Consider the following 22,538-nt stretch of genomic DNA (forward strand, 5'->3'; position numbering starts at 1 on the left):
AACTGTGCATGTTTGAGCTGGAGGGGGCGTGGCCTCCAGCTCCTGTTAAATTTCGGGAGAAAATTTCTTCCGGGAGGTTTTCAGGAAAGGCGCTGAATTTCGGGAGTCTCCCGGAAAATCTGGGAGGGTTGGCAAGTATGAGCCAGTCTGCAAAGGAAACATTTGATTAATACCAAAAGCTCTTGAGCATCAGTGAGGGTAAGAACCTAGATGAATTAGTAAATTGAGGTAGGACTTCGCCCCTGACCTGAAGGCCACAATCAAGCCTTTTCTGACCTTGGATTTGAAAATGCTGATTCCCAACCTGGCAATCAAACAGTCACTGGAGATGTCACACTAAAACAACATCACAATTTTTCCAGTCAAGTGTTACCTTGTCTCTAATCCAAAGTCAGCTGGGATAGACTCCAGCTTACAGTACCCCAAATAATGACAAACACTATATAAAAAAAGGGTGATAGAATACATGCTGATGATTACAGAGAGCAATGCAGTGACAGCGTGGTGAGGATGTGTTCATGCTGTGTAGATCTAGTTAGCAGCTGATTATCTCGACAAGCTGAGGTGATGAATCGGAAGACGAAACCAGGCAGTAACTGTAGCAACAAGAAGAAGACTCTGACAGCTATCAAGATGATATCATCAAGGAAGATGACCAAGAGAGGAAACTATTAGCCCTAACAACTGGATTAAAGACTGATGCAGCAATCTCCGTACCACAGGGTTTTCAGAGAGAAAATCAATCAATCAATCAATGTTTACTTATATAGCCCTAAATCACTAGTGTCTCAAAGGGCTGCACAGACCACCACGACATCCTCGGTAGGCCCACATAAGGGCAAGGAAAACTCACACCCAGTGGGACATCGGTGACAATAATGACCCAGTGGGACATCGGTGACAATGATGACTATGAGAACCTTAGAGAGGAGGAAAGCAATGGATGTCGAGCGGGTCTAACATGATACTGTGAAAGTTCAATCCATAATGGATCCAACACAGTCGCGAGAGTCCAGTCCAAAGCGGATCCAACACAGCAGCGAGAGTCCCGTTCACAGCGGAGCCAGCAGGAAACCATCCCAAGCGGAGGCGGATCAGCAGCGCAGAGATGTCCCCAGCCGATACACAGGCGAGCAGTACATGGCCATCGGATCGGACCGGACCCCCTCCACAAGGGAGAGTGGGACATAGAAGAAAAGGACTCCTTTGATGAATCATGAGATTAAACAACTTGTCAAAGATTTTAACAGACTCTTTAGAGCAGTGAAGTGCGGTGAACTAAACACCAGGTGAGGCATACATACTTTTTTTTCTTCTTCTTTTTTTTTTTTAACTTAAATTCATATGTGCAGCTCTAGTCGTTGTTTATTTAGGTTGCATATTAGAATTACAGGAAAAAAGGGAGTTATTCGCTTTCATAAAAACATTATCATAATGATATTATAAATGGTTCCAAAAACTATTTGATAAAGTTGTTATTAAATACTTTTTGGTCCCATTTGCTTTTAACAAAATAAATCAAGTATTGTGAGTTTATTTTACCTTTCTGTATTTGTATCTGAAGCAGCAATAGCTATCCTCCATGAAAACGTACTTTGTATGATCGCATTCATTTTGTCTTAAAGTCCAGTTTAGAGACTTATTTCATCTTGGATACAGTATATAATCCTCAATATTGGCAGAAACATTCATTTAATTCAATATCATTCTAAGAAATTAAACAATATTTTTGCATCTGACAAAAAACACCCACAAATGTTGGCTTACTTATAAAAATGCCATGTTTGTTATAAATACAGTTAAAAAAAAATGCTGGCTCCTGCTGGAAAGACCTGTGTCTGCTAGCTTGAGCGCCCCCACTTCTCCCAGTGTGGCAAGTCAGAGTACCGCTGAGGCATTGAACTGCAAGTTCACAATATATCGCCCTCTACCTTGAGGCAGAGGTACTTGCTGCCTCAAGACCTGCCTTTTCCACATGGCAACAAGCATGCGCCCCCTCGCACGCACGCCCAATACACACTGTGTGTAGCCGTGGAGGCACCGCCTGTGTCTGCCTCACTTCTCGTATACTGCGTTGTTTTGATCAGGAAACATGGAATTTCCGCGATTTTTACCATGAAAATTATCAAAATATACAGAAACCACACCAAAATCACATAGAAAGCATAAACCAAAAGAGAAATATTAAAACTTATTTTATTTTATTACTTTGTTTTGGAACATCTCATGGTTAAGCCACCTGGTGGCAGGTGAGGCACTGCCTCACTCGCCTCCCCTGACAGCACGTCACTGCTTTAGAGACTCGGCAAACCATCAAACGGCCTGGCTGGAAATAACAGAAAAATTGTGAAAAAAACAACTCAGAAACAGCAAAAAAGTCGGCCTGGCAAACCCGTCTTGAGGAAGTTAAGACCTAAAAAACATAGCAAGCGTGGGGGATGCTGCGAGCATTGAAACTGTAGGGAGCCTAATAGAGAGCCATACTTAAGTTAAGTTAAGTTAAAGTTAAAGTACCAACGACTGTCACACAAACACTGTGGTGAAATTTGTCCTCTGCATTTGTAAGGGAGGTGAGGGGAGCAGTGAGCAGCAGCGGTGCCACGCCCGGGAATCATTTTGGGTGATTTAACCCACAATTCTAACCCTTGATGCTGAGTGCCAAGCAGGGAGGTAATGGGTCCCATTTTTATAGTCTTTGGTATGAACTCACAACCTACCAATCTCAATTGTTGATTATTATCAGAAAAAAAAAAAAACAAATATTTTAGACACACCTATTGTATTATTATCAAAAAACACACTTGTAAACAATTTGAAAATATATACATACTACGGCTATTTTGCGGCTCCAGACATATATTTTTTTTTTTTGTATTATTGGTACAAAATGGCTCTTTCAAAATTTTAGGTTGCCGACCCCTGCCCTAAGTATATACTGAATCAAAGTATATGGATTTGGTTAAATCAGGGGTAGGGAACTTTTGGCTCTAGAGCCAGATGCGTCTCTTTTGATGACTGCATCTGGCTCTCAGATAAATCTGAGTTGACATTGCTTAACACAGGGGTGTCAAACTCAAAATTTTAAACCGAAAAAAGCCGCGGGCCGAGGTTGAACAAATTAACATTTTAATTGGGACCCAAACAAGTTTTGCATTGAATATTTAACTAGCAAGGCTTATATAACTTTACAGTGACATGCAAAATTGAGTTTCAAATCATAATAAAAAAATATCAATGGCATATCAAATAAAATTTAAATAAAAATTGAATGCCTCTTTTCTATTTGCAGCCTTCTGAGGTATATATCAAAATAAACTTTTTCCAAAGGCCAATAAAGTAAAATATTGAAAGTAAAATAACAATAAGGAATGAACCAAACGTTCAAGCCTTGAAGTAGCAAGAGAAAGTGAATGAATAAAACCTTAATTATTGCTCAGTTTGCTACGCTGATTTGCTTTAACAACGCTTATACAACCTAATAGTGCAAAATCAACTCTCAAAAAACAAACGAAAAAACATTACAGAAATAACATAAAAAAAAAAAATGTAATGCCTCTTTTGTATTTGCAGCCTTCTAATGTAAATATCAACATTAACTTTTTCCACTAGCTAATAAATTTGAAAATAAAATAACAATAACGTGGTCGGGGTTGGGGTTCGGTGGTAGCGGGGGTGAATATTGTAGCGTCCAGGAAGAGTTGGTGCTGCAAGGGTTTCTGGGTATTTGTTCTGTTGTGTTCATGTTGTGTTTCGGTGCGGTTGTTCTCCCGAATTGTGTTTGTCATTCTTGTCTGGTCAGGGTTCACAGTGTGGCGCATATTTGTAACAGTGTTAAAGTTGTTTATACGGCCACTCTCAGTTTGACCTGTACGGCTGTTGATCAAATATGCATTGCATTCACTTTTGTGTGTGTGTGTGTACAAGCCGCATATACTATGTGACTTGGCCGGCACGCTGTATGTATAGAGGAAAAGCAGACGCAACGACAGGTTGTGGAGAACGCTAAAGGCAATACCTTTAAGGCACGACCCCAATATTGTTTTCCGGGGAGAAATTCGGGAGAATGGTTGCCCCAGGAAATTTTCGGGAGGGGCACTGAATTTCGTAAGTCTCCCTGGAAAATCAGGAGGGTTGGCAAGTATGAGTATAAGCGGTGAATGCAGTGTTAAAGCGGCACTCCCGCTGTATAATACCGGCGGGCCAGCTCTAATGTTAATTTGATATTGCCTCAAGGGCCAAATGAAATTACACGGCGTGCCATATTTGGCCCGCGGGCGAGAGTTTGACACCCATGGCTTAACACGATAAGTAATGAATAATTCCGCTGGTAATCACAGTGTTAAAAATAACGTTCAAAATATAAAACATTCTCATGCATTTTAATCCATCCATCCGGTCCCTACCGCACCTGTTCAAGAAGTCGCATTAATGTTAAGTAGTATTTTATTTATTGTTGGTTTAGCTTCAGAGTAACAATGTAATTAAAAAGAATAAGAGACTAATTACACTCTAAAAATGCTGGTCTTTCTTAAAGATGCACGCATTTAGTTGTATTCAGTCTTGAAAAAAAATATCATATGGCTCTCACGGAAATAATTTTTAAAATATTTGGCTAGTATGGCTCTCTCAGCCAAAAAGGTTCCCCACCCCTGGGTTAAATGATGGCAGAAGTGCTACAATAGCGCACTCTAGTGGTATAAAGGTAGCTGTGCAGCTCACATGTTTGCAACTTTGTGATACTGCGGGTAGTGCCATCCATCCATCCATTTTCTACCACTTATTCCCTTTGAGTTCGCGGCTACAATCGGGCGGACAAGTCGCCACCTCATCGCAGGGCCAACACAGATAGACAGACAATCACATTCACACACTAGGGCCAATTTAGTGTTGCCAATCAACCTATCCACAGGTGTATGTCTTTGGAGGTGGGAGGAAGCCGGAGTACCCGGAGGGAACCCACGCATTCACGGGGAGAACATGCAAACTCCACACAGAAAGACCTGAGCCCAGGATCGAACCCAGGACTACTCAGAACCTTCGTATTGTGAGGCAGGCGCACTAACCCCTCAGCCACTGGCGCCGCCAAAATTTTGGGCACCATGAAAATAATCTTTACAGGGCCCCTGTATCTTTACAGGACCCCTCTGTATTATAAATTCATCATCATTAGGGGCTTCTCTGGGCCTCCCGCCATCATGGGCCCCTAGAATCCGTCTCCTTTACCCCCCCTTTTCGGTGCCCCTGACTGCGGGTAGTGACCAAATCCAAATCCAGTAGATGTGAGACAAAGACTATGTTTGTGTGGGACAGGGTGGTACATCAATGCATCGAGGTCGTCTAGAAAAGCTTTAAAAAACAATCATTTCTTTGCACTTTGTATTCTCAGAGCGTTCAATCGTTTGCCCCACTAAAATATTCTTAAACCGGCCTAAATTTTTTGGGTGTATTTTTTTATTTTATTTACAAAAAAGCGCAGACAAATTCAATATAAATATTCAGGAATATGAGTTTAGATCAATCATAATATAACCTGTCATTATTCAACATGATGATTAATCGTTTGGTATCCCTTGATTTAGAATCAGTAGTATAACACAGTGGTTCTTAACTTTTTTCAGTGATGTACCCCCTGTGAACATTTTTTTTTATTCAAGTACCCCCTAATCAAAGCAAAGCATTTTTGGTTGGAAAAAAAAGTAAAATACAGCACCATGTCATCAGTTTCTGATTTATCAAATTGTATAACAGTGCAAAAATTTTGCTCATTTGTAGTGGTCTTTCTTGAACTATTTGGAAAAAAAGATATGAAAATAACTAAAAACTTGTTGAAAAATAAACAAGTGATTCAATTATAAATCAAGATTTCTACACATAGAATTAATCATCAACTTAAAGTGCCCTCTTTGGGGATTGTAATAGAGATCCATCTGGATTCATCAACTTCATTCTAAACATTTCTTCACAAAAAAATAAATCTTTAACATCAATATTTATGGAACATGTCCACAAAAAAGCTAGCTGTCAACACTGAATATTGCATTGTTGCATTTCTTTTCACAGTTTATGAACTTTGATTCATATTTTGTTGAAGTATTATTCAATAAATATATTTATAAAGCGATGAGGTGGGGACTTGTCCGGGTGTACTCCACCTTCCGCCCAATTGTAGCTGAGATAGGCACCAGCGCCCCCCGTGACCCCACAGAAAACAAGCGGTAGGAAAATGGATGGATGGATGTCTATTGTAGAGGCAGGGATTTGTTTCTCACTTATCACCTTGGATAGTGGGTGTGGCTAAATGTTTGTGGGTGGAGTGTGTGTGTGTGGGAGGCGTGTCTGTGGGGCTGAATGATTGCTAAATGAATATCACCTGCACTTATTTGGAGGAATTGTTTGGCTTGTTTGGAGAGAGTGTGAACCTGGGTGCCGTTACTTCTGTTGACCGCAAAAGGAGCGAAAGGGGACGCAAAATCACTGCAGAGGAACCACAAACCGTCTGAATGTAATGTATTGTATTTTTACTCAAAGGGACAATAAATTACCCTCAAAACAGCAATAAATGCTTCATGTTGCATCCTTGGACCTAGCGTGTCAGACAGAGCCCTGCTTTCCACTCTCAGTAACTAATTACTTTTTGATAGTTACACAACAGATATTTATAAAGGATTTTTGAATGGTTGCTATTTTTAGAATATGTTTAAAAAAATCTAACGCACCCTTTGGCATACTTTCAAGTACCCCCAGGGGTACGCGTACCCCCATTCGAGAACCTCTGCCCTAGGACCCAACGGCAGTGACTAGAATGGCGGAAGCTGTATTCAGTGTGCTAGTGGTTAGAGTGTCCGCCCTGAAATCGGTAGGTTGTGAGTTCAAACCCTGGCCGAGTAATACCAAAGACTAAAAAAATGGTACCCATTGCCTCCCTGCTTGGCACTCAGCATCAAGGGGTTGGAATTGGGGGTTAAATCACCATAGATGATTCCCGGGCGTGGCACCGCTGCTGCTCACTGCTCCTCTCACCTCCCAGGAGGTGATCAAGGGGATGGGTCAAATGCAGAGGACAAATTTCACCACACCTAGTGTGTGTGTGACAATCATTGGTACTTTAACTTAACTTTAACCAGAAACCCTCAAGTTTCTGGTAGGCTGCACTACCATATGAGCCACATTGCCTCGAAGACATAGGCGACATAACCGGTGTTTCCTCGTGCTCTTTCAGCATTTCTTCAAGCATATTGAGAAAAATATCAGGAGGACACAAAATATAATATTAGCAGCGTACTTTCTTTTTCTTTCGTTTATGAGGCAGCGTGGCCCGGCTGGTCGAGCAGCCGTGCCAGCAATTTGAGGGTTCCAGGTTTGATCCCTGCTTCCGCCTTCCGAGTCATTTCTGCTGTGTCCTTGGGCAAGACACTTTACCCACCTGCTCCCAGTGCCACCGATGCTGGTTTGAAATGTAGCTTAAAGATGTAGATAATGGTGTGAGGGGCGTGGTCTGTGGACCTGCAGCGAAGCTCGGTGTGCCAGGACCGGCTTCGAGATCAGCGGCAGGTGTCTGATCACCTGTCGCTCTGTTAAAGGCAGCAGTCGGGAAGGAGAGAGAGAGTGGTTGTTGGAGTTGAGCACAACCGAGAGACAAACTGATGGCTGAAAAGCAGAACGAGAGAGGATTGAGAAATAAATTGTTGTTCTTAACCATGAACGAGGCTGTTATGTCCGTCCTTGGTGGTCCAAGGAACCCAGAGGAGCGAGATCTCCACAAATGGGTTTCACTATTGATTGAAAAGCACTATACAAATATAATTCACTTCACTTTGAGTTCCGAGTCTTCTGTTCTTTCTTAATTTTTGTGCAGGTTCTGACTAATTTTTCCGAAGTCCGAATCAGAAAGCTTATTATACCACTCCTCTTTGTAGTCAATTTGGCTGGAAATGTCCATACTTTGTATCGCATTGAGTGTTTCTATGCATTCATATTGAAAGTCAAAGTTAAACAAAATGGAATAATATCCCAAACAAATCCCTTTCTTAAACATAGTAGTTGCAGTACTTCTTGACTGTGGCCACTGTGGGGCACTTGTCTGCCAAACGTTGAATGGCACTGTTGTGCTGCTTGGTGGGGGGATGGAAGGGTGCAGGAGTGGTCATAAGACCATGTTTGCTCTTCTCCTGGCAGCGCGGTGGTCATATGAGCAGCGGCAGCAGAAGAAACAGTGATGGAGGATGTGTGCCGCTGGATAAGGAGGCGCTGTTGTGGTGAGGGCGATGAGGCCCGTGAGCCGGGGGAAACAGAGAAGGAAGAAATGGAGGTAATGAGGATGGAGGAGAGGGCTGTCAAAAAGAGCAGGAGTTCCTCATCACTGCCAGCCACCGAGGTATCTAATGAAACTTTTCACATTCTTTGTTGTTGGGTTGTCATTGGGATACATTTTACAGTGTGTTGTCCTCGTCTATACTTTTTATAACTGCTTCACAATGGATATATTCATTGTTCATGAAGTTGTATCTGATACATACATTCATTAATTGCTTATTACAGTGTGTGAGACTGTCTTTGTTGAGGGCAGCACGGTGGCCAGGGGTTAGTACGTGTGCCTCACATTACTAAGGTCCTGGGTTCAATCCTGGGCTCAAGATCTTTGTGTGGAGTTTGCATGTTCTCCCTGTGACTGGTTGGGTTCCTTCCGGGTACTCCGACTTCCTCCCACCTCTAAAGACATGCACCAAGGGATAGGTTGATTGGCAACACTAAATTGGCCCTAGTGTGTAAAAGGGAGTGTGAATGTTGTCTGTCTGTGTTGGCCCTGTGATGAGGTGGCGACTTTTCCGGGGTGTACCACGCTGAGATAGGCTCCAGCTCCCCCCCCCCCCCCTCCCGGACAATATGTAGATATAAATAGATAATTTATTCAACCACTTGTCGTAAAAACAAGACAACGTAAATACTAGGGGTGTGGGAAATACGAATCGAATCGAATACGTTGTGCAATTCAGAACCAGCATCGGTGGCACTGGGAGCCGGTGGGTAATGTGTCTTGCCCAAGGACACAGCATCAAGACTGGATACCTTCTGGACGCACCTGGTGAGGTGTTCCTGGCATACGCAGCCAGAAGGACACCATGAGGTAGACCTAAAGTACACACTGGAGGGTTTATGTCCTGGTGAAACTGGAAGAGATAGATAGATAGATAGTACTTTATTGATTCCTTCAGGAGAGTTCCTTCAGGAAAATTAAAATTCCAGCAGCAGTGTACAGAGCTGAGATCAATTTAAGAAAAAGTAAAAAGTAAATAATGGGGGTTTAAAAGGAAACAAAATAGAGAAATATTACAAAAAGAATAAAAACAATGGGAATAACAATATAACAGTAAAATAAGAATATAACAAGACAAAGTAGGCAGTAGTGACCATGTTATGAAAACGTATTGCACTGTTAATGTTTTGCATCCCCTGTCATCCTAATCCCCCCCCCCCCCCCCCCCCTCCCCCGTCCCAGAGAGGAGTTGTACAGTCTAATGGCGTGTGGGACAAAGGAGTTCTTGAGTCTATTAGTCCTGCACTTGGGATGAAGCAGTCTAGCACTGAACAGGCTCCTCTGGCTACTGATAACGCTATGCAGAGGGTGACTGGCATCATCCAGGATGCTCACTAGTTTGTCCACAGTCCTCTTCTCTGCCACCGTCACCAGTGAGTCCAGTTTCATTCCGATTGTAGAACCGGCCCGCCTGAACAGTTTCTCAAGTCTGGAGCTGTCCTTCTTAGATGTACTGCCCCCCCAGCACACTACCATGTAGAACAGAACACTGGCAACCACAGACTGGTAGTACATCCACAGGAGTTTTCTACAAATGTTGAAGGAGTGCAGTCTCCTGAGGAAGTACAGCCTGCTCTGTCCTTTCTTGTACTGGTGGTCCGTGTTAACAGTCCAGTCTAGCTTATAGATGACCAGAGACTAGAAAGTCTGGGCTACCTCTTCGCCCCATGCCCTGGTTGAACAGAAGAACACATTGAGGACAGCTTACCGTGCATTAATCAACTATGGATGTTTGTTCTTTTGTTTGTCTGCGGGGCCAGCTTGATGAAGACAGTTCCGGAACTCAACCCCACTGGTTCCACACGCTGCAGATGCGACGACTTCGAGTGCAGCGAGAGCGCAGCAACAGTGACCCGTGGAGCAGCAACAGCTGCCAGAATCCCTTCATCTGGGTCAGCTGTTGAACAATCCTACATATCATGTAACTTGTTGTAACCCGTAGGTGTGAGGTGTGACCGCTCTGTATGTGTGATCAGAAACCAGGGCTTCAGTTCGGAACCGCCAACTCGTATGTGAGTCTGGAGAAACTTGGTGAAGGCTCGTACGCGTCTGTTTTTAAAGGAATCAGCAGGTCAGAGGTCACATGGTTTATGATATCGTCACTACAGACATTTGGGGTGATGACAAAGATAATGATGATACATCCTCCATTTGTGTCAAGGATTAATGGGCAGCTGGTGGCGCTGAAAGTGATCGAGACAAAGACAGAGGAGGGTGTGCCTTTCACTGCCATCAGGGAAGGTGAGCAGGTCCTACACTCACATACAATACATAGACACAACTGTAATGGACACATCTTAGGAAGTTTAAAGGTTTATGGCTCTTTATGCGCTAAATTATGCCGTGTGTGTGCGTGCAGCCTCTCTGCTTAAAGGCCTGAAACACGCCAACATCGTCCTCCTTCATGACATCATCCACGCCCGAGACTCGCTCACCTTCGTCTTCGAATACGTGGTGAGACATAGGAGGTGTCACATGATCAACATTTTCAATGATTATTGTGTGTAACCACTTGTGTTCTTGCAGCAAACAGACTTGGCTCAGTACATGAACCAGCATCCAGGAGGTCTGCACTCTCACAACGTGCGGGTACGACTCCTGACCAAATGTTTGTCCAGTTTAGGGACCCAAGCTGGAGCCCATCCCTGCTGACTGAGATTGAGAGGTGGACCGACTGTTAATCGCATAGATATGGAGATATGAATAGATAATTTATTCAACCACTTGTCGTAAAAACAAAACAACGTAAATATTAGGGGTGTGGGAAAAAATCGATTCGAATACGAATCGAATTGAATACGTTGTAAGATTCAGAATCATTTAAAAAAAATCTTTTTTATTTGTTATTTTTTTACCAATCCAACAAACCACTACACAGCAATACCATAATGCAATCCAATTCCAAAACCAAACGTGACCCAGCAACACTCAGAACTGCAATAAACAGAGCAATTGAGAGGAGACACAAACACGACAAAGAACAAACCAAAAGTAGTGAAACAAAAATGAATATTATCAACAACAGTATCAATATTAGTTATAATTTCAGCATAGCAGTGATTAAAAATCCCTCAATGATATTATCATTCCACATTTATAAAAATAAAAAAAAATGAATAGTGTCACAGTGGCTTACACTTGCATCGCATCTCATAAGCTTGACAACACACTGTGTCCAATATTTTCACAAAGATGAAATAAGTCATATTTTTGGTTCGTTTAATAAATAGTTAAAACAAATTTACAATCAGTTGATAAAACATTGCACTTTACAATTATAAAAGCTTTTTTTCTTTTTTAATCTACTCCTCTGCTTGCATGTCAGCATACTGGGGTGGATCCTGCTCAAATCCTATGTGTTTAATGAATACAGAATCGTTTTGAATCGGAAAAATATCGTTTTTGAATCGAGAATCGAAAAAATCGATATACTATCGAATCGTGACCCCAAGAATCGATATTGAATCGAATCTTGGGACACCCAAAACTCGCAGCCCTAGTAAATATTACGATAGAAGTCTGTCAAAAGGTGCATTAAAACTCAGCATCATATTTTTTGGCAAATCATAAACTTAATAGTAAACTCACCACTTTACAACTAAATGTTAGTTTTTCACATAAAATAAAACCCCATGAATATTTGTTTACAGTACATTTGAAACTTTGCGCATCAAATTACAATTGGAGCTTTACAAGCTAAATTTGGTTCCAGGACATATTGGTGTATTGCAGAATACGATGCTGTCTTCCTTGATGCTGGTGTATTGCAGAATAAAACACCGTCTTGCTTGATGCCAACATACACATCACCGTTTTCCAAGTAGAGAAAATCAACAGATCCTCTCCTTGTAGATCTTCATGTTCCAGCTGCTACGGGGCCTGGCTTTCATCCACAGTCGCCGCATCCTCCACCGCGACCTGAAGCCTCAGAACCTGCTCATCAGCTACTTGGGAGAACTCAAACTGGCTGATTTTGGTAGGTTCCTTCATGCTGACCGTAATATTGCTGCACTAAAACCTACGAAAGTGGTGTTGTAGCAAAATATTTACAAATGTGTATCTCAATCTGTGCGTCTGAAATCTGTGTACTAATGTGTGTGTCTGTATCTCAGTGTGTGTGTGTGTGTGTGTGTGTGTGTGTGTATTAGGGTTGTGGGGAAAAATCGATTCTCATTTAAAAATTTTTTTTTTTTTTTTAATCAATCCAACAAACCACTACACAGCAATACCATAACAATGCAATCCAATTCCAAAATCAAACCTGACCCAGCAACACTCAGAACTGCAACAAACAGAGCAATTGAGTCATATTTTTGGTTTGTTTAATAGTAAAACAAATTTACATTATTGCAATCAGTTGATAAAACATTGTCATTTACAATTATAAAAGTTTTTTGTTTTTTTTAAATCTACTTCTCTGCTAGCATGTCAGCAGACTGGGGTAGATCCGGCTGAAATCCTATGTATTGAATGAATACGGAATCGTTTTGAATCAAAAAAATATCGTTTTTGAATCGAGAATCGCGTTGAATCGAAAAAATCGATATATTATCGAATCGTGACCCCAAGAATCAATATTGAATCGAATCGTGGGACACCCAAAGATTCGCAGCTCTAGTGTGTGTAATCAGAGCTGCGTGTTGTCTCTCCTTCATTTGTCTGTATTTCCTCAATTGGCTCTTTTTTCACACGTGCCTTTTTTGTTTTTGCTGTGAAAGCCTTGTGTGTAATCACAGTTGTGTTGTCCGTATTCAGAGCTGTGTACGTGTAAAGCAATCTGTGTCTAAGTTGTGTGTGCGTAAAAAATTTGTCTGTCCTTAATCAGATTTGTGCGAAGCAAGAACCCTGATTGGCTCTCTGTTTACATGTGACTTTTGCATCACTCCTGCTGTGTGAGAGCTGTGTGTCTGTGCAGAGATTCGAAGTTGTAAAAAAAGAATCGTCTCTGTAACTTCAGCTTGCTTTTCCCTATACTGACCACTAGTCAGCGCCTTGCATCCATTCGCACTCCTGTTGGTGTTGAAGCCAAGAACAATTATAATCAGAATCAGACATACTTTATTAATCCCCGAGGGGAAATTAAACATTTTCAGCACATTCCTATTCAAGATCAGACTAATGGACTCTCTATCATAAATAAAAGTTCATGTTTTAGCAGTAGTTGTCAGAAGTATTTTGTACTGAAATCATCATGGAGTATCAGGCCTGATGTTTGCAGGGCTCTCCAGTCTTCTCTTGTCATCCACCTACGTATGAGTCCTCCATCCATTCGGGGTTGCGGGGGGGTCGCTGGAGCCTATCTCAGCTGCATTTGGGTGGAAGGCGGGGTACACCCTGGACAAGTCGCTACCTCTTCGCAGGGCCAACAGATAGACAGACAACATTCACACTCACATTCACACAGTAGGGCCAATTTAGTGTTGCCAATCAACCTATCCCCAGGTGCATGTTTTTGGAAGTGGGAGGAAGCCGGAGTACCCGGAGGGAACCCACGCAGTCACGGGGAGAACATGCAAGGGATTGAAACCAGGACAACTCAGGACCTTCGTATTGTGAGGCACATACCCTAACCCCTGTTTCCACCGTGCTGCCCCCGTATGAGACCTATATTAATATATCCAATAAAATTTCCTAGGCCAGTGGTTCTCAAATGGGGGTATATGTACCCCTGAGGGTACTGGAAGGTATGCCAAGGGGTACGTGAGATTTTTTTTAAATATTCTAAAAATAGCAACAATTCAAAAATCCTTTATAAATATATTTATTGAATAATACTTCAACAAAATATGAATGTAAGTTCATAAACTGTGAAAAGAAATGCAACAATGCAATATTCAGTGTTGACAGCTAGATTTTTTGTGGACATGTTCCATAAATATTGATATTAAAGATTTCTTTTTTTGTGAAGGAATGTTTAGAATTAAGTTCATGAATCCAGATGGATCTCTATTACAATCCCCAAAGAGGGCACTTTAAGTTGATTACTTCTATGTGTAAAAATATTTTTTTAGAATTGAATCACTTGTTTATTTTTCAACAAGTTTTTACGTATTTTTATATACTTTTTTCCAAATAGTTCAAGAAAGACCACTACAAATGAGCAATATTTTTGCACTGTTATACAATTTGATAAATCAGAAACCGATGACATAGTGCTGTATTTTACTTCTTTATCTCTTTTTTTCAACCAAAAATGCTTGCTCGGATTAGGGGGTACTTGAATTAAAAAAATGTTCACGGGGGGTACATCACTGAAAAAAGGTTGAGAACCACTTTCCTAGGCCATTGAATGAATGTTATTCGTTGTCGACCTGGAGCTTTTCTTCCTACTCGTTTTCCTGTTAACATCAGTTTTTCTCAGCTGTCTTTTCTAATAAAAAATTTCAGGAATTTCAGCTGCCTCTTTCAAATCGTTGCAATAAGAGATCACTTTGTTTTCGCCCACACCAATACATCTTCATTACTTTTCTTTTAAGGCATGATATGCAGTGTATTTTTTTCTGAAGAACCACATTTCATCTGCCTCTAAATTTCTCAATTGTTGATTATTTCAAGTCCAGAATTCACTGTCGTAAACTAAAGTAGGACAGACCATACATACGTTTTGAGGACTCTGAGTTTGGTGTCAAGTAAGATGTTTCCATTTCTAAATATAAGACTTATGTTGAAGCTGTCTTTTGACTAGGCAATTCATTTATCTCTTTTTCACATCTTTTATCAGATGGTAGTTGAATTGATCCACTTGTTTTATTTTCTACTTGTTGCATGTAATGTTCCATGCGGGTGGTGCTGTTTTCTTGGAAACTGTCATGTGTTTGGTTTTGTTGATGTTTAGTGCCAGTCTGTGTACTTCACATTGGGCTGTTCTGTAACGTTTCCCCAAAGTCTGCCACAAGCACAGTGTCATCGGCATATTTGAGGTTGTTAACATTAATTCCTCCAACTTTTATTCCATCTTGATGATTGATGTTGTGTAAGATCATTTTGCTGTAGATGTTGAACAGATCAGGAGATACACCCTTTTAAATGGCTTTGAATTGACTGCATTCACCATCCATTCAGATTAGTGCTTTTTTCCCAGTAAAGATTTCTGATAATCTCCAGTTCTTTCCCATCGATATGCAGCTCATTCAAAATTTGTATAAGGTTTTTATGCTTCACTTTTTTGAATGCTTTGAAATAGTCAATAAAACACAGGTATACATCGGCTTGCACTTCTATTGAACTTTCCATTAACATACGAAGTGTGAATATAGTAATTCTGGTGCCCTGGTCCGGGAGAAATCTGAATTGCGTGGCCAAAAGCTCTGCATGCATCTTATTCCTTGCTCTTGCCATCAGTACTCTAAGAAGAATTTTGGAGACATGACTCATAAGGCGTATTAATCTATGTCGATCACAGTCTGTGGCTCCTGGTTTCTTTGACACAGTAATAAAAATAGATTTTTTTCATATCTGATGAAATTTGCCTGTCGTCGTAAATGATAAACAATTTTGTCAGCTCTGATTTTTTTAATTTCTTTGAGTACTTCTATGACTCCAATTGGTATCCGATCTGGTTCAAACGCTTTGCCATGTCTCATTTTATACATGAAACTTTTCACTTTCATCTTTTGTTATGGGTGGGCCTTCCATGTTTTTTCTTGTATTTCTTCCACTTTTCAATCTGCCCTGACCATCTTGACAGAAAGTCTTCCTTATCCTTTAGTACGTTGCCTTCCTTTGATTTGGTGCCTCCTGACTTCGAGGGGCCCTGTGTGCCCTTGAGTTCTTTGATCTTTTGATGCATGTACTTGCTATCAGTGTCCTTGTGTTTAATCCAATCCAATCCACTTTATTTATATAGCACATTTAAACAACAATAACGTTTCCAAAGTGCTGCACAGCCATGTTAAAAACAATATTACGCTCCACCAATGACTGAATAAAACAAAAAAATGAATAAAAATAAAACCAATAAAAACAATATAAAAACAAATATGATTAAAAACTATTTTAAAGGGTAAAATCAATTAAAACAGTAAAATAAAAATAAAAGTGTATAAAAAAAACACAGAGGACAACAGAGGACCACACAACTCACGTAGTGTTAAAAGCCAAAGAATAAAAGTGGGTCTTAAGACGAGACTTAAAACACTCCACTGTGGAAGCAGTTTGAACATGGAGCGGCAGAGTGTTCCAGAGCTTAGGGCCGACCACAGAGAAGGCCCTGTCTCCCCTGGTCTTAAGTCTGGTCTTGGGCACCACGAGCTGGAGCTGGCTTTCGGACCTCAGAGCGCGCGCAGGGATGTAAATTTGGATGAGGTCCGAGATATATTGAGGTGCCAGTCCATGTAAAGATTTAAAAACAAACAGCAATGTTTTAAAATCAATTCTAAAATGAACAGGGAGCCAGTGCAAACTCTGAAGAATTGGGGTTATATGCCATCAGTTGTTCAATTTCTTCACATTGTGAGTTTATCCAGACTTCTTTAGTCTTGTTGCATTTCTTCTTTAAAAGCTTATCCAGTCTGTTGTATTCACTTTAGTTTCGTTTTGATACTCTCTCGTGTGTCCATTAAATCAAGAATTTTATTGACTCATTTATTGTACAGGGACGGCGTAGTGCAGTGGGAGAGTGCGCAACCCAAGGGTCCCTGGTTCAAATCCCACCTAGTACCAACCTCGTCACGTCCGTTGTGTCCTGAGCAAGACACTTCACCCTTGTTCCTGATGGGTGCTGGTTGGCGCCTTGCATGGCAGCTCCCTCCATCAGTGTGTGAATGTGTGTGTGAATGGGTAAATGTGGAAGTAGTGTCAAAGCGCTTTGAGTACCTTGAAGGTAGAAAAGCGCTATACAAGTACAACCCATTTATCATTTATTTACTCTAAGTTATCAGTAAAGTTATGACATGGGGGGGATGATTAGCACGTTTTCTCTGTCGCAAGGTTGTGATTGGTGATCTACGGTCTTTCATGTGGCCTCCTACCGGTCAGACGTGGCCTAACCACCCCAGGAATGCGTCCGGGGGCATTCTAACTAGATGTCTGAACCACCTTATCCGGCTCCTCTCAATGTGGAGGAGAAGCGGCTTTACTCTCAACTCCTTCCGAATAACAGGTCACATCACATAGTCACGCTATCTTTAAGGAAGCTCCGCCCCCAACACGATAGTTTTGATTGCTATATGTCATAACATTACTGATAACTCATTGGAGTGCAAAAATACTTCTGACAACTTTATTTACATAAAGTGATGGAAAGTCCATTATAATTGTTATTGCCTTCCACACCCACATGAGTGTGAGTGTGTACAGCACTTTTCCTTGTTGATGTCTCAAGAAGGGTAGGAACACACACATGCAAATAATTTGGCTACAATTAAACTTCCATATTGTGCATGCAGGTTTGGCCCGGTCCAAGTCGGTGCCCTGTCAGAGTTTCTCCTCAGAAGTGGTCACGCTGTGGTACCGGCCCCCTGATGTCCTGTTAGGCTCTATAGATTATTCCACAGCTTTGGATATCTGGTGCGTTTGCTTCAAGTCTGCTGTAGAGCCACTAGATTCACGAACTTTGAGAGCCTTTTGATGTGTGTCAGGGGAGCTGGTTGCATCTTTGTTGAGATGCTGCAGGGGGCACCGGCATTCCCTGGAGTCACTGATGTGTTTGACCAGCTGCAGAAAATATGGACGGTGGGTACAACACGCAACAAGTTTGCTGCAATAATGAACACAAATGACCTTGTTCCCTGCAGGTCCTTGGCATCCCATCGGAGGACAACTGGCCTGGAGTGACTCGACTGCCCAATTATCAATCAGGTCAGTCTTACTGTAGGTTGGTTAGTTGGAATACATAGCATGTTTCCTCTTGTTTCATTACAGCATATCCGAGAAGGAGTAGGAAGAAGCAAAGTTTATATAATTGGACCCTTTTTTGTATCAAAGCAGTTTTATCCTTTTTTTCTCTCTTTGTAACCCAACAATGAATAAATAGATGAATAAATCAGTAAATTGATAAACAATGAGAAAGTAAATGATTATTAAATACAAAAACAGTAAATAAAGTTATCATAAATAAATAGTTATGTAATGTATGAGATAAACACGATTATTTAATTGTCCCGAGTTTCTGCTTGGCCTTGTGATTTTAGGGTAAACAGTATACTCATGCTATACATTGTATCAATGCAGTCATTTATGACCTTTTGTTAAGATTCAATAGGTCAATGTTAAAATCACCACATGAAGTTATTTTTTCACTGATTTCTGTAAAAGTTGCCCTAATCCAGTTCTCAAATGCAGTAACGTTTCACTTAGGTGTTCTGTATATGCAGTTGGTTAATAAGTTTTTGCTTTTTCCATGATATATTTCGATGGTTGAATATTCTAAAACAGCTAAAGATATGTTATTTTTGCCACAAGTTCTTTATCGCGTACACAGCTACTCGTCCTCAGTATTAGTTGCTTCTGTTGATATAATTCACTTCATATCTTCCCAGGTCAAAATATATTCCTTTTTTAGTATGTATCCATGTTTCTGAGATAGCAATCACTTTGCAGGCTCCGTCGTTGAATTGTTCCAAAAATGTATTCACGTTGTAATTTGCATACAAGTTTCTGCTGTTGACATGAATAAGCAACAGTTTTTTGTCAGTTTTAGTGTTGCTTTTATATTGTTCATTTGTATACTGCAGTGGTTCTCAACCTTTTTTCAGTGATGTACCCCCTGTGAATTTTTTTTTAATTCATGTACCCCCTAATCATACCAAAGCATTTTTGGTTGAAAGAAGAGATAAAGAAGTAAAATACAGCACTATGTCATCAGTTTAGGATTTATTAAATTGTATAACAGTGCAAAATTTTGCTCATTTTCAGTGGTCTTTCTTGAACTATTTGGTAAAAAAAAGATATAAAAATAACAAAAAATTGTTGAAAAATATCCAAGTGATTCGATTATAAATAAAGATTTCTACACATAGAAGTAATCATCAACTTAAAGTGCCCTCTTTGGGCATTTTAAACTTATAGTGACCTCTTTGGGGAGTTCATGAATCCATTTGGATCACCCCAAGTTAAATCCATCTGGATTCATGAACTCAATTCTAAACATTTCTTCACAAAAAAAGAAATATTTAACATCAATATTTATGGAACATGTCCACAAAAATCCAACTGTCAACACTGAATATTGCATTGCATTTCTTTTTACAGTTTATGAACTTGCATTCATATTTTGTTGAAGTACTATTCAATAAATATCTTTATAAAGGAATTTTGAATTGTTTCTATTTTTAGAATATTTAAAAAAAAATCTCACATACCCCTTGGCATACCTTCAGGTACCCCCAGGGGTATGCGTACCCCCATTTGAGAACCACTGGTATAGTGAAAACAGTTATTCCTGATTTGGGAGAAAAAAAATGTGTCTGGATCTATTACGGTAGAAAATGGATGTACAGTATCTTTCTTCTCTCATTGCAAATTATAATGATCTGTGTTGAATGTCCATCAATGTGAATTAGTCTTTCGCCTGGTCTTTCAGGCTTGCACTACCACTGTGCTTCTGTTTGTTGTGGCCCTGCCCTCATCCTCCTCTAAAGCAGACAATGGTGGTAGGCGGCTCTGCTGCTCTGCAGGCCACTTGGTCTTCCCGCCAGCTGTCCGAGAAGACAAATATTTACAAACATTCGGGGATCCACTGCATTGCTTAAAAGTAGGGAAAGTGGGAACGTTTTACTTCTACCTCATTCAGTACAGTTGGCCCCCACTAGGGCGTGCCATCAGACAGTGCTGAGTCTATTGAGGCTGATATTTTCTCATGATTGACAGCATGAATTAAAAAATCACCAGGTCTCCTTTTTGTTCCAGACTGCTCTCTTCCCCCCAAGTTAAAGCCAATTCGCTGTGTATGGAAAAGGTGAGGAATGAGCATTTTGGATGCTAAAATGCTAACTTTCCACATTCCTAACCTTGTCATGTGCTAATTTCTGCTAACAATAAACCAATAGTGACTTTTTGGTAAAATCATCACTTATTCAACTAGTTTGTTTGGATAGGTTAAACCAACTACCGTACAAAACTGAAGACCTTGTTCAGAAGATGCTGATGCTGGCGCCTGCAGACCGCATATCAGCACCAGATGCCCTGCGTCACTCCTATTTTAGCACGCTGCCGGAGGCCGTCATGCACCTGAGGGACAGTAAGTAAATGAACACGCCTAATGACGTGTTCATCATTTAACATCCCAAGTCATGTTTGTGTCCTCCCAGCCGTGTCCATCTTCAAGGTGCCCGGCATTTACCTGGAGACGGAGGTTCGTGACACCTTGAACCCCAGCAGGCGAGTCAGACCTTCACTGCTGCTTGCCGCCAAGTTCTGGTGACCTCATCAATACAAGTAATCAAGTTGTTACAGTCCAACTTGTGCTATGAGTCCAAGATGTGTTGGAGTGGAGGAGCTGACTTGTATATTTCATTCATTGCTTGCTCTTACGGCATCAGTTATCATCTCTTATCAGCTGTCTTCAAATGTCCACTGAGAGTTATCAGCCTCCATGGGGCCCTAAGCAAAATTAGATTTTGGGGCCCTCTATTTCTGCCAATAATATTGATTGTTGATCTTTCACACACCTTCTATAAATCATTGCGGCTCTGGCAGTGTTGTTTACATTATCCTGTTTTCAGCCTGGCATGTCTTTACAAATGATATGTCATTTTTATAAAGATATGGAGGTGGCCCAGTTAAGAACATAAATAATACCAATGAATGAACGAATGATGTCCAGAGTGCCACATATGGTTCCTAATCTTAAAATGTAGAAAACATTCAGCTACAAGAGTGGCCTGGGGTTGAACAGTCCAAGTGATAAAGCTTTGTATTTACAGTAAGTGTCATCTTGTTTCATCAGTCTTGTACATATTAGTCTTTATTTACTAGTTTATATTTTTAGTTAATTGTTCATATTTAATGTTTACATTGTACAAAGAGAGCGCAGTCTACTAAAGTTAAATTCCATGTGTGTTAAACATAACTGGACAATAAAGCTGATCCTGATTCACTTTATTATTTTTGGTAACAAAAACCTGAAACAGCAATGTGCAAAAATAATTCGTAGTGCAAGAAAAACAATAAGGTGCAGCAGCCACACTCTGTTGACCTAAAATTGTGTTTTTGTACAATAATATATCTTTGATCATTTAGAAATCTTCAGTCAGACTCGTACATGCAAAAAATAAATATGATTTTTTTTTGTTAATTGGTTTTGGGGGCCCCCTGGTGGCTGCGGGGTCCTTCGGAAGCGCTTAGTTCGCTTATGCTTTGGGCTGGCTCTGGTTATCATAAATAATTAATCGCCTCATTCCTTTCCAAAAAAGTCCTTGTTGGTCACAGCCAAAGCACATCTGTCATTAAGGCCTTGTTCACACTACAGGTCAATTACGATTTTTGTTTTTGCCCCTGTGTGACTTGTATCAGATTTTTACATGTCAAAGTGAACAGTTCAATTCCGAATTTTTCAAATCCGACCCAGGCCTCTTTCCCATGTTGTTCATCCTTTCTTTATACACGGCTCTGGCTGACCTTAAGTATTTAGCTTGGCATGCTAATGTTAGCAGCTAACATCGCAGCCAGTGCAGTTTCCAGCGCATTTCTCTTATTTTGTTCTGTTCGTTAATTATTATAAAAATAATTTACAGAAAGGAAACAGTGATTGTTGTAAACAAAAGTAAATCAAAATATGTACAAAAGAACATGACAATTGTATTAAAGTTAATTGAAGGCATTTCAAAAGCACTAACATACATCAGTCACCACCCATCCATCTTCTACCCCGCTGTCCCCTCAGGATTGCAGGTGGGCTGGAACCTATCCCAACTGCACTTGGGCATAGTTTATCAGTAACCTTCCATGCCAATCCACTGTATTCACAGACAAAATTAAAAAGTATAAACTTTTCCCCCTTTATAAGATTGAGGACAGACCACTGTACAGGTCGCTTCCTAGCAGTACCACTGCTACACACATCACAGGAGTCAGGTCTGCAGATTTGAATAAAGATTTAATGTACCTCTAGAAACTCATCAATGATCTTTCCAGATACACAAGACTTTGCAGTCTCTCCAAGTTCCTCGTCCTCCTGTTTTCGGCCGCGACTGTTAAAGACACAGATGATTAGATAACTCGTACTACCTTGGAAATCTAATCATCTGTTCAGCTGTGTCTTGCAGCCGGCACTGCCACGCCCTCG

General features: G+C 40.7%; 1 protein-coding gene across 3 annotated transcripts; it reads left to right on the top strand.

The window, feature by feature from the left end:
• Positions 1 to 6,368: 6,368 nt before the first annotated feature.
• cdk15 (cyclin-dependent kinase 15) lies at positions 6,369 to 21,346 on the top strand. Of its 3 annotated transcripts, XM_061904627.1 has the most exons (14): positions 6,369 to 6,502; positions 8,176 to 8,374; positions 10,075 to 10,206; positions 10,291 to 10,385; positions 10,476 to 10,555; positions 10,674 to 10,768; positions 10,841 to 10,903; positions 12,167 to 12,290; positions 17,701 to 17,821; positions 17,893 to 17,986; positions 18,049 to 18,112; positions 20,162 to 20,210; positions 20,350 to 20,492; positions 20,563 to 21,346. In XM_061904627.1, exons 2-14 carry the CDS (start codon positions 8,216 to 8,218, stop codon positions 20,673 to 20,675), a joined length of 1,332 nt encoding a protein of 443 aa, XP_061760611.1. In that variant the 5' UTR covers positions 6,369 to 6,502; positions 8,176 to 8,215; the 3' UTR covers positions 20,676 to 21,346. The 3 variants fall into 3 exon arrangements, with proteins under 3 accessions (XP_061760611.1, XP_061760612.1, XP_061760613.1); XM_061904629.1 differs by lacking the exon at positions 8,176 to 8,374 and having other exon boundaries at positions 6,370 to 6,502; XM_061904628.1 differs by lacking the exons at positions 20,162 to 20,210; positions 20,350 to 20,492; positions 20,563 to 21,346 and adding an exon at positions 18,176 to 18,306.
• Positions 21,347 to 22,538: the final 1,192 nt, after the last annotated feature.

Source organism: Nerophis ophidion, linkage group LG06 (assembly GCF_033978795.1).
Source record: "Nerophis ophidion isolate RoL-2023_Sa linkage group LG06, RoL_Noph_v1.0, whole genome shotgun sequence".
In the NCBI taxonomy this organism is placed as follows: domain Eukaryota; kingdom Metazoa; phylum Chordata; class Actinopteri; order Syngnathiformes; family Syngnathidae; genus Nerophis; species Nerophis ophidion.